This window comes from Carassius carassius, chromosome 16 (assembly GCF_963082965.1).
Source record: "Carassius carassius chromosome 16, fCarCar2.1, whole genome shotgun sequence".
Lineage (NCBI taxonomy): Eukaryota > Metazoa > Chordata > Actinopteri > Cypriniformes > Cyprinidae > Carassius > Carassius carassius.
The window spans coordinates 23,841,820-23,854,164 of NC_081770.1; the positions used below are offsets into that span (position 1 = coordinate 23,841,820).

Sequence of the window (12,345 nt, forward strand, 5' to 3'; positions counted from 1 at the left end):
CAAACATCTCCGTTTAGGAAAGGGACATCATACGTTTCAGAAAATATAATTTGCATCTTAATTTTACATTGAAAATGTATTTTAACAGTAATATATATGTCCATTACAGAGTGAACATATCTTATGGTTTATGCTTCAAATAATGGCCCATAATTGTCTAAAATAAAATGTGTGGGAGCTCAGCTGATATGTTTCTATAGTACTTGAGTGTCTACTATATATGATATAACATAAAGCAAATGGGAAATTAAAACCAAAATGTTTGAGTATTGTGAAGGTTGAAAGGCACTCTATGGTGATACTGACCCTATTAAGTTCTGGAAAATTAACATAAATTAGTAATATCTTAAAAATAAAATTACATTTTTTTTACATTTTAAAACTGAGATTTGAAGGCCTGGAAAGGCATTTAAATGACTAATAACTTATGAATTCAATTGTTCATTTTCTACCCAGAATGCGGCCCTTGAGACAAGCCCTTATGTGACAAAGCGCAGTAACCTTCTCTAACAAAATGCCACAGCTTATTGCCAAGACGAGTCTGTTGTACCTTCGTCGGGAGGAGACGTTAGTTGGCTTTGACAGGAGGGAGGAATCGCGGCCAGTTCAGTGAAGCGATACTCGAGAGATTATTGGAATGGCAGACTCTCCTCTTGTGAACTCAATTGAGGCGTCATTCCATCACCGTGCCAAATCATTTAAAAGCGAAACACAGAGAGTCCACAAATGACACCAGGCCGATAAATAAAAAGACACGTGTCTTTCCATTGGCGGGAAGGGTTTTAATAAGGCAGTGAGTACAATCAGTGCCTTCACTAGTGCCTGACTCCATATAGCCAGGCATGATTGTCTGCCAGGGATGGTGATTTATGAGGGCAGCCGCAGCAGTGGATTCTTGCTTGATTACATGGCTGCCCGCAAATGCATGCAGCAAACAGATATTAAATCAGCGGGGCATATTCCGATGACACCGCGCTGAAATGAGCATGGGCGAGTGGTGTCTTCTCTCAGTGTGGGTGGGGAATTGCGTTTCCAGCCGTTTTGATGAGTTCGGTGTATGCCGGTCATTACTTGTCATGAGACTGTAAATACTAAGGAGGGTTTTCCCATTACTGTGACATGTGGGTTACACGGACCCTTGATAATCGCTAGATGGGAAAAGGGCAAATGTGTGGCGCAGAAGACAGTGTGCATTTGCACTATAAAAGCCTGTAGGTTTTGGGTTCGTTGAGAAGATAACTAATAATTAACGATCATGGTCTACAACAGTGGTTTCCGGGCTTTTTATCTTATGTGGCCCCACGGGTCTGTTAGTAACAATGCTTTGCTGTCTATGCAGAAAGCTCTCAGATTTCATAAAAAATATCTTAATTCATGTTCTGGAGATGAACAAATGTCTTACAGGTTTGGAAAGACATGAGGGTGAGTGATTAATGATAAAATTTTCATTTTGGGTAAACTGTTCCTTTAAAAGTGCCAAAGAATGCATTGATGAAATATTTTTAATTGTTCTCTGATGTCCCCAGAGTGTGTATATTAAGTTTTATCTTAAAATACCCCACAGAAATTTTTTTATAGCTTCTTGAATTTGCACAACTCCAGCGTAAAATGTTAGCACAAATGTACAGGACTTTCTCGTTCTTTTTGTTCTGGGATATTTCCTTCGAAAATGAAAGTTAACCACCGTGTCCTAAGCGGTATATGGAGACTCCTATGTTCTTTGGTGCATCCCAACACACAACACTTTTAATGGCTCTTTAGCGCTGACATTGTACCTCCAACAGCTACAGCAAGAAAACAGTAATGGCGGACCGCTGCTTCTCACTCAGGGCTGTCTATATGCTAATAGGGCAGAAAGCGTCACAAATGGACAGGACTTTCACTGACTATGTCATCATAGCAGTGAGAAACCTGGAACTGCTCGTGTGGAGAGACTTTTATGATTTTTTTGGTATTATAAAACAATGAGTGGGTGTATTTTTACCATTATAAGCTGGTTGTTTTCACACACTGCGGCCACACAGCTCTGTTCAAACACCTTATAAAAGTGATTTTTGCATTCTGTGGCACCTTTAAATTGCTTACTCACCAATGGATTATCTGCAGTGAATGGGTGCAAACAGCAGAAAAAAATATCCACAAATATTCCACATGACTCCAGTCCACCAATTAACATCTTATGAAGAGAAAGGTTGTGTGTTTTTATGAACAAATCCATCTAGACGTTTTTACTTCAAATGAATCAGGAGCGAAACATGCACAGCTCATGCACTGTTTAGGAGTGAATACAGTCCAAAACAGTTTTAGACAAATATGTTGGTGGATTTTGATTTGAGAGGAAAACACTTTTTTACGGCTTTTCACTTGAGGAAGAGTAATAATGGATTTTGATCTCATATTTTGGCCAGAAGCAACAGTTAAAACCACTTATTGATGGATTTGTTTATTCCAAATGCACAGTATTTTTGTGATGGACTGGCATCACATGGATCAAATTCCTGGTTGGATATTGCAGTTGATCGGTACAGGGATCCTTTAAGCAAGGACAACAAAATAACTTTTCCTTAAGTGTGTCCTTAAGTATTATTACAAAAAGAAAGTGAAAGGTAACGACAAGCTGCTCGTCTTCTTTGAACAATATTAATGAGTATGGAGTTCAAGCCATTAAACTTTAAAACATGTAAGCAATAAATAATTCAAAGTTTATTTTTGTTTCCTACTCGGCTGAAAGAGAAAGACGCAACCTCGGACTATAGAACAATCTATACGGCCAGCTTTGTGCTGTAATATTTATTATTGTTGCCAAAATAACCATAAGATGGATAACTCATGTTGTTGTTTTAAAAAGTGACAAGAACAGCCTTAATTCTTTTTGGTTAAGTCATAAGGATTAGAGGGGTAGAAAAATAAATTGCCTTTTTCTTGCAGACGGCAATATGGCAGCTTTTGTGAAAACCAGAGATTAGGGAGCAGCATTAAATCACTTGTCATAATATGGGGAAACAGAAAAAAAAAAAGGATAACTGAAACTAAATCCTGTGTTGGTTCCATGTCATGCGTTTTACAAAATAGCATAGTGCCACCCTATGGTTGCAAAGTGACAGTTCCCTCAAAAAAAAAAAAAACTTTGAAAAACAAAGATGATGTAGCGTACACACTGAAATATCCAAAACACTGGACAAATAACTCTATACACTATTTTTAACATAGCGGGCGGCCAGTTGAGTGAGTTGCTTCCGGTGTCACCCGCTTTTATTTATCTCTACAGAACAGCTCTTATGCTGCTTGATACCACCACAAACTGGTATTTCTTATCAAATTTATGTAATGTCACAATTATAAACACACTTGTTTGTAGCTCAAACTGTGACCGTTCACTGCAGATTACATAGATTATTTTAAGTGTATCATGATGTCTGTTAGTACTTTTCTCAACGCTGGTGAACCAGTCGTGTGATTTAACTTATGGGTGAGGCATTTTTAGGCATAGTTTGTTTGCATGTCAGGTGCCAGTGTTCTGAAGTAATATATTTAAATAAACCTTTGGTGTGCATAAATATGTGACCCTGGACCACAAATGCTTAAGGGTCAATTTCTCGAAATTATATATATATAAAGCTGAATAAATAAGCTTTCATTTGATGTATGTTTTTTTAAATATCTAGAATATGAGGGTGCAAAAAAAAAAAATCTAAATACTGAGAAAATAACCTTTAAAGTTGTCCAAATGAAGTTCTTGGTAATTAATTTTACTCATAACAAACTGGGTTTTGATATATTAAGGGTTTTGATATATACGTTTTTTTTTATTGTTGATGTTGTTTATTTATTTTTTGACTATTGCTAAAAATAAACACCAGCACGTCATCTGCAATGCTACAAAATTATGTGAACCCGGGTTTCTGAGCCGCTGTGGCCCCCTAGAGGAAAACAAGTTAGTTTCTCATAATGTTCAATGATCAGGACAGGCTGCTAGCAAAGTTTTCACATGACCCGTGGAGGGCGGGGCTTCTTACGTCACATCAATGTGGTTCCGGTTAAGAGGTACGCGCGCTGTGTTTTGGACTTTGTAGCAAAATAGGAAAAAAGGGGGTCTTATGTAAAACTGGAGGGCTTTTTATTTATTAATCGGTGCTTGTCGTTATTTACACTCCAGCTATGTTTACGAGAGGATGTATTTACAGATCCAGACAGGCTTACCAGACTCTAAGGTCATTATGAGGATCATTAATATTAGATAATATAATTTAACATGTGATCGTGTTTGCATTTAATTGCATTTCAACGGTAGGTGAATTCAGCCCCGTCGTTGTTTTTGTTCCGTCCTGGACGGTAATAACATTAACCTACTTCAGGAGACAAAAGCCATATGCTGTTTTTAGGGTCATTAGGTGTTTAAATCCCCCCCTGTGTGATCTGATCAGATTACAGTTTAGCTGTGAGATCCCTGTTAATTAGTTATTCAGTCGGGACTAAAGTTAGACAGCTGAACAACATGACTGATTTAAATTGGCACTCTCTTGTGTCTGCACTAGCTGCGTTCGCTTTCCTTGTGTCTTCAACATGTCTTTTCTACAGACCAGTGATTATAACAAGGTCGTCTTGTGTGTTCATCTAAGCCTGTTGTTTTGATTTCTCCCTCAGTTTGAACCTAATTTCGTGTGGTTTGTCTAGAATGGGGAATTTCACGTCGACAGCGCCTGGGTTGTCAAGCTCAGCGTGTTCTCAGTTTGTCCAGGTAAACTTGTAACTCAATGGTGTGTTTTGATTCATACTAGTGTTCAGAAAATTAAAACCTGACTTCTTGTTTCAGTCATGTATGAAATCTGTGTTTTTCTGTGAAGCTAAAAAATTCCACACAGTCCAGACTCCAGATCAGAAAGACACTGAATGAATCATTAAGTTGTTGTTTCGTGTGTGTGTGTGTGTGTGTGTGTGTGTGAGAGTGAGAAATGTATCAATTGAAGAAGTTTCACATAAACACTGAAAATAACAACTGAAAAATCATCATAAACTTATTTTGAATGATTTATTTGAATTATTTTGGTAACCAAACGGTCTCTGGTCCCATTGCCTTCTTTTGTATGGTCTAAAAATCCAATGGAAGTCGAAGGCAAACCAAACTGTTTTGTTACAAACATGCTTCAGTGTTTACATACATTAGCCCTGCACGATTAATCAGAATAAAACTTATCGTATAAATAAAAGAAGCGCTATATGGATTAGTGTGATTATCAGATTGCAAAGGCTGTGATTTAGTTGAATATATAAATTGTGTGAAATGTAAATGTGTATAATGTGTTGCACGTGTCAGAGTAAAGCATGGCACTGTGTTCTTTTACACACGAGCAGCTCAATACGTCATGATGAGGAAAAAAACATATAAGTCGCACCTGACTATAAGTCGCATTTATTTAGAACCAAGAACCGAGAGAAAACATTACCGTCTCCAGCCGCGAGAGGGCGCTCTATGTCTTCAGTGTAGGCTACAGGAGCACTGAGCAGCATTAGAGCGCCCTCTCGCGGCTGGAGACGGTAATGTTTTCTCTTGGTTCATTTCTCTCGGTTCATGTCGAATTAATTTTGATTAATAAGTCGCACCTGACTATAAGTCGTAGGACCAGCCAAACTATGAAAAAAGTGTGACTTATAGTCCGGAAAATACGGTACATAATTTTGCTATAAGTTTGATTGCAACATATAATCATTGCTGTTAGTGAATAGTGTGGTTTGATGATGTCATTAACTGATTTTTACCATACAATTCTGCCATATGTATATCAACTAGACATAGTCACCACTAATAAGCTACTTGAAAATATATTGTAGAAACGTAATTTCCTGTAAAGCTGCTTTGCAACGATTTGTATTGTAAGAAGCACTATACAAATATACTTGAATGTATTTTCACCATTATTATAATTAATATTAATAAGAGCAACAAATTATGATAATTTTTTTTTATCATATTGAATTATCACGTCATTTTTCCCTATGAACAAGAACCAAAGCAGACCTGGAAGGTTTTCTTCCCATTTCAATCACATCAGCAGTTTTTATGAGGAAAATCTAAATCTTAGGCCTTCAGTAGGATGTCTGTTTTAATGTATTAACCAGGATCTTGTTGCACAGGATGTTGTGTCCAGTAACTGTGTTGTGATATTCTCCAAAACCACGTGCCCATACTGTAAGATGGCGAAGAACGTTTTTAACGAGATCGGAGCTGCATATAAAGTTGTTGAACTGGATCAGCAAAACGATGGTGGACGTCTACAGGAGACCTTGGCACAAATGACAGGTGCCAGAACAGTAAGTCCTGTCATTTATCGATGTTTATAAAACATTTACAGTACCGGATGCTGATTAGAATTATGCACATGGTAAGATATATTGTTTTTGCCAAAATAGTGTTGTTGATCTTAAACCTTTTAACTCCTTCAGGTGCCAAGAGTCTTTATTAACGGGCAGTGCATTGGAGGAGGCACAGATACAAAGCAGCTCCACCAGCAAGGGAAACTTCTGCCTCTCATTGAACAGTGTAGGCTGTGCTGTTTGAGTACCAGCCCTGAGGGCTCAGGCAACCCTCAATATCAACATAATCAGTCATAATGTTTTGTATTATGTGTTCATTCTCGTTGGTCACCCGTGAACAGCCCGAGCAGAGGTTAAGTAGATGTTTTAATCTGTATGCTTCTGTCAGGAAAAAATAATAATAATCAATGCTTTCCTGAATGATTGGCATTGTTATGAGTATTGTTATTTTGGGGTTGTTATGCACCGTATGCGTACTCGTTAAATATAATATTAAATAGTATTCCTTTATGTACATAAATATTTAAAATAAAGAATTTAAGTATTTTACATAAATGTCAAAGTATTCATTTCTCTGATGTAAACACACAAACACCCACTGGTCTGAAATAAAACCATATTTTTCATCATTGTAAACTGATTATTAATATTATTAAATATTTCTGACTTCGAGTAGTAATGTATAAAGGGCCTGTTTTTAGATAATTGGACACAAGATAATTGTAACTTTTAATCTCACAATTCTGGCATTTCTTTCTCGCAATTCTGAGTTTGTGTCTCGATAATTTGGACCTTTTTGCACTAGACCTGTGAGATATAAACTCAGAACTCGGACCTTCTCACATTTTTGAGATTACATCTCGCAATTGCAAGAAAATGTTGAATTGTCAAATATAAACGCAGATTTGCAAGGAAATATTTAATGTATTCATTCATTCATTTGAAACGGACTTCCATAATCTCTACACGAACTAAGACTGTCAACCGAAAGCCCTGTTAAATATCATTATATTTGTTAATTTAAGCGTGTGTTTGTATTTGTGTGAACATTGAAACATTTTGTAACGCTTTAATCTTGAAATAAAAAAGGTGAGGGCCAGCTCGCCTCGAGCGCGCTCCCGGACACGTGGAGGCAGAAGCGCGCCTCACATGTCTGAGGCACCACGTGAAGCAGAAGAATGACGCACGTCGAAAGGAATGCCGGGAAACTACTCTATGCGTGAATGAGTACGATTAGCCTCGCTTAACCGCTACTCAAGTACAATTTTCTGTTTTCAATAAGAAACATAATTGCAGAAATGGCGGGAAGCGCTGGGGAGTGGTGTCTTATGGAAAGCGACCCTGGAGTTTTCACAGAGCTGATAAAGGGCTTTGGTGAGCACACTGCATTATATACATTCCTATTTACACAGTTGCATTATGTGCAATACATACGTGCGCGTGAGTGCGGTATTTTTGCTTCACTTCAGTGATTTTGACTTTCAGTTTAATTTGTAGTTTATGTAGGGTTTGATTACTAGCCTGCGATATGCCGTAAATCCATATATTTGGCTGAATGCATTGAATGGGCTCTGCATGAGTCAGCGCTGCACTTGTTCATTAATGCAGAATGACAGCTGTATCACATTTCTGCTGTTCTGATCCCGTGTCACGTATAGATGTCATTGAATTTGTCTCGAAAAAAAGTGAGCAGCCTACCTTGATGCCATTTTTTGGGCATCATATGTGTTCCGCATCAGATTTGGGCATCAGAACAAGCATCGTTTTGTATTCATTAATATTGGTGAATTACCGGGATCATAAAAAACCCAAAATGCTGAATCTAACGTTCAGAAGCGGAAATAAAGCCATATAGCCAAGGTGCTTTACTACAACGTCTTTGATGTGCTTTGGGTATCATTTGCTTGTTCTGAAACAAGTCTTTTTTTGTTTGTTTTTGTTTTTCGAACATTCCATTCACTGTTCTGAGAATTCCATTTCATTTTGTTTCCCTCAAACGTTTGATTGGAACATTTGATTCAGTATATTTGTACATCAATTAAGTGTTCAGAACACTGAACATTCGTTTGGACCGTATGCTTTCGAACATTTGATTCAGTGTTTGAGTATCTTTTTCATGTTCCAGAGAGTCGTCGATTCATTTTATGTCAAGACTCACTCGAACACTTGATTCATTTTAAGTGGACATCATCTGCGAGTTCTAAAGGTTCGATTCATTTCCTCTGGATATGCATGCGAGATGCGACCATAGATTCAATATATATGTGAGTCAGTTAACCGTTACGAACATTCAGTTCATATGTTTTTTTGTTGTTGTTGTTGTTGTTGTTTTTTTTGTGTGTGTGTGTACTTCAAATAGTTTATTCAGTATGTTTGGACATCATTTGCACCTTCTAAAGATTCTGTTCATAATATTATTGACATTAAAGGTGCGTTCAAACGTTTGTCACAGTATATTGTGCATCATTTGCACGTTTAAAATATGTAGTGAATCATTTTTTTTGTGAGTTTGAACAACTGATTCAGTATTTTTGGGGATCATTTGCACATTCCAACCATTATTAGTATGTTTAAATGTTTTTGGATCATCATTGGGGTAATCAAACATTAGGTTAAGGGTTTTTAAAATGACTTCATAATGGTGCATTTAAACATTTAGGCAGAGTTTTGAATCCTCAGTTCAGCATTGGTTTGTTCGGAAGTCTTGCGACATTGATGTATCTTTTGCTGTCATTAGGATGCAAAGGTGCACAGGTAGAAGAGATATGGAGCATGGAGCCAGAAAACTTTGAAAATCTCAAGTAGGCAACACCCTTGAATCACTTATTATTATATCCAGCCTTCCTCCAGTGTTTAAACTGCAATTGAATATGCATGTAAATCATTTCAGGCCCGTTCATGGACTGATTTTCCTCTTCAAGTGGCAACCCGGCGAGGAGCCAGCAGGGTCTATAGTGCAAGACTCGAGGCTGGAACAGATCTTCTTCGCCAAGCAGGTGCACGATTATGTATTTCATCAAATCCGGCCAATTGCTACTAAGTGCAAAAAGGATATCCAGAAAATAATTTTCGCAAACGTACTGTTTCAGGTCATCAATAACGCCTGTGCGACCCAAGCGATCGTCAGCGTGTTGTTAAACTGCACACATCCTGATATGCACCTTGGGGAAACGTTGACAGAATTTAAAGAGTTCTCGCAGAGTTTTGACGCTGCGGTAAGTTAGCGCGCACATTTTATCTTTAAAGGTGTTTTTTTTTCATTATTGTTTATTAAGCTTTATATGTCTTTGTTTATGTTTAAGATGAAGGGTCTTGCTCTCAGTAACTCTGAAGTGATTCGACAAGTTCACAACAGCTTTGCCAGGTTACTTCTGTTTGCTTTTTGCGAAAGTTTATTCTCTTTTACGGTATATAATATATAACATTGAGAAATTGCTTTTTTTTTCTAAAGACAACAGATGTTTGAGTTTGACGCAAAGTCGTCGGCTAAAGAAGAGGATGCTTTTCATTTTGTGAGCTACGTTCCTGTTAACGGCCGACTTTATGAGTTGGACGGACTTCGCGAAGGACCTATAGATCTGGGTAGGTTGAATCTGTGTTGAATCGTTTGTTTTTAAGCAGTTTGTTTGCGTTTTTAATCATTTAGAAACTTTTTTCAGGTGTGTGTGACCAGGATGATTGGATCAGTGCTGTACGGCCCGTCATTGAGAAAAGAATCCAGAAGTAAGCGTCAAGCTGATGTGATCTGAGTTGATGTTTCTACAGAACTGGGTTTTATTAAAGCATTTCTGCTTTTGGACCCATCCAGATACAGCGAGGGTGAGATTCGATTCAACTTGATGGCCATTGTTTCAGACCGCAAGATGATTTATGAGAAGAAGATCGTTGAACTGCAGGCGCAGCTCGCAGAGGTGAGATCTTCTGACTGTGTCCAATGCTGGAGCGACAGAATGATGAAGGCTGTTTAAAGACGTCTCTGCTGTTCACAGGACGAGCCGATGGACACAGACCAGAGTGGAAATCATCTCAGCTCCATCCAGTCAGAGATCGCCAAGTACCAGCTCCAGATCGAAGAAGAGAACCAGAAACTTAAAAGATACAAAGTGTGTACTTTCCCATCAGTGATCATTTTAAAAAAGCAACTTCTTAATAGTGTATTATTAGGAATATTATTATTATGAATAACTCAAGTTATCTTTATTATTATTATTATAATTATTATTGCTTATGCTTATAAAATGTGACATTTTTATTAAATATGTATGTTTTAATTTATATTAATGTATACATTTTTATTATTGTTAATTTGTCAATTGAAAGGTTATATTACAAATGAGTATAATGAATTATAAAATATAACATTTTATTATTATTATATTATATATGTATTTATTAATTCATATTAATTCTCATTAATATTCAGTTCTCTATTAAAAGGTTACATTACAAATTACCCTTACAAAAAAGATTAGATTTATTTAAATTTTTAATATTTTAATATTTAAATATTTTTAATAAATTATTAGATTTATTAAAAAATAAAACATTAACATTATTAATATTAAATACATACAGATATATAATAATTAATATTAGTACAGTGTAACATTATTAATATTATTTTCCTTGATGTTATAAAAGATAACCTTTAAGTTATGTATGTTATAAAATTATTTAATAATGATATTTTCCTAATTAGTTTAAGTTATTTATATTAATAAGTAATATAATGTTGTATAATGTAAATAATATAAAATATCTCAATACTGTAAAAACTACGTTTTTAAAATGTAACTTTGAAAACTTTATAGTAATAATAATAATTTCATTTTGTAAGTTATAATACAATTTGTCTAATAATAATGTTATTATTATAACATTATAATTATTGATATTATAACTTATTAAAAATATACAAACTATTTGTAAATGTCACGTACATAATTTATTAATAATTGTTTTATTTTAAAGTTTTTATAAAATATCTATTAATGATACTAATATTAATTATATTATTATTCATAATAATGATTATTATTATTATTAATAAGAAAAATTATATTTAATAACACAGCTTAAAGGAAAACAAAAACATTATAATTATATTACAATAACATTTTATTTATTTATTTATTATTGTGTGTGGTGGTGGTGATGCAATAATTCTTAAAGAAAGTACAAGAATATGGGACTTTTATTTATTTATTGTTTAGACTGAGAACATTAGAAGGAAGCACAACTACCTGCCTTTTATAATGGAGTTACTGAAGACGCTGGCCGAATATCAGCAGCTGATACCTCTGGTGGAAAAGGTAAGTCCAGTCACAGTCAGCAGTGTGTTTGAGAGCCAGTCTCATCACACCACTAGAGGACAGTGTGTACGTTATCTTGACTCTGCTTTTGAGCTTGCAGTCTTTTGTTCTCTTGTAATTAGATTAGCATGAAACCTTACAGATAATAAGGCAGTGATCATTGAATGGTATTATGTTAATATCAAAAAACCTTAAAATAGTCATGCAGTAATAGCATCCAGTGTTTCCCATAGGTTTGCACCACCGTGTGAAAAGGGGTGTGCGATATTGACAAAAAATGAATAATATCTCAATATTTTCTGGGATTTTATCGATAACACTAATTAGACTCCTAAACTCCCAAAGTTTTTGATATTCTCCTAATATAATTGTAGGAGAAACGCTGGCATCCATATAATTTTAATTCAAAATTCTAGAAATTCCAAATCTGAATACACTTCAAAAGGGATGAATATGAAAATGTTTTTATTTTTTCCCTCTGTTTCTTCAGGCAAAGGAAAAACAAAGTGCCAAAAAAATGCAAGAAGCCAAGTAACCTAACAATGTTAGACCCGCTTTAATTTTATGCCACGGAATATCTTGATGTGCATTTGTCTTCTGTATCCCACAAACGGAGCACCTGGAAGTGAAGTCTTGCTGTCATTTCCTTCATGTCTGTGCATGCATGCAAAGAGATGTTTAAATAATGTCTTATTTTCATATAAATCCCATTTGTTCAGTA

At 35.7% G+C, this 12,345-nt stretch overlaps 2 protein-coding genes across 10 annotated transcripts; both read left to right on the plus strand.

The window, feature by feature from the left end:
• Positions 1-3,263: 3,263 nt before the first annotated feature.
• glrx2 (glutaredoxin 2) lies at positions 3,264-6,670 on the plus strand. 9 transcript variants are annotated; one of them, XM_059568715.1, is made up of 5 exons: positions 4,011-4,044; positions 4,536-4,596; positions 4,675-4,738; positions 6,133-6,309; positions 6,442-6,670. In XM_059568715.1, the coding sequence occupies exons 1-5, from the start codon at positions 4,026-4,028 to the stop codon at positions 6,607-6,609; spliced, it is 489 nt and encodes a 162-aa protein (XP_059424698.1). In that variant the 5' UTR covers positions 4,011-4,025; the 3' UTR covers positions 6,610-6,670. The 9 variants fall into 9 exon arrangements, with proteins under 9 accessions (XP_059424700.1, XP_059424703.1, XP_059424696.1 ...); XM_059568716.1 differs by lacking the exon at positions 4,011-4,044 and adding an exon at positions 4,068-4,211 and having other exon boundaries at positions 4,579-4,596; XM_059568717.1 differs by lacking the exons at positions 4,011-4,044; positions 4,536-4,596 and adding an exon at positions 3,264-3,304 and having other exon boundaries at positions 4,645-4,738.
• Positions 6,671-7,464: 794 nt separating this feature from the next.
• LOC132159960 (ubiquitin carboxyl-terminal hydrolase isozyme L5-like) lies at positions 7,465-12,345 on the plus strand. Its single transcript, XM_059569651.1, has 11 exons — positions 7,465-7,686; positions 9,050-9,113; positions 9,203-9,308; positions 9,402-9,527; positions 9,615-9,676; positions 9,764-9,894; positions 9,972-10,035; positions 10,121-10,223; positions 10,302-10,415; positions 11,526-11,624; positions 12,115-12,345. The coding sequence occupies exons 1-11, from the start codon at positions 7,611-7,613 to the stop codon at positions 12,157-12,159; spliced, it is 990 nt and encodes a 329-aa protein (XP_059425634.1). The 5' UTR covers positions 7,465-7,610; the 3' UTR covers positions 12,160-12,345.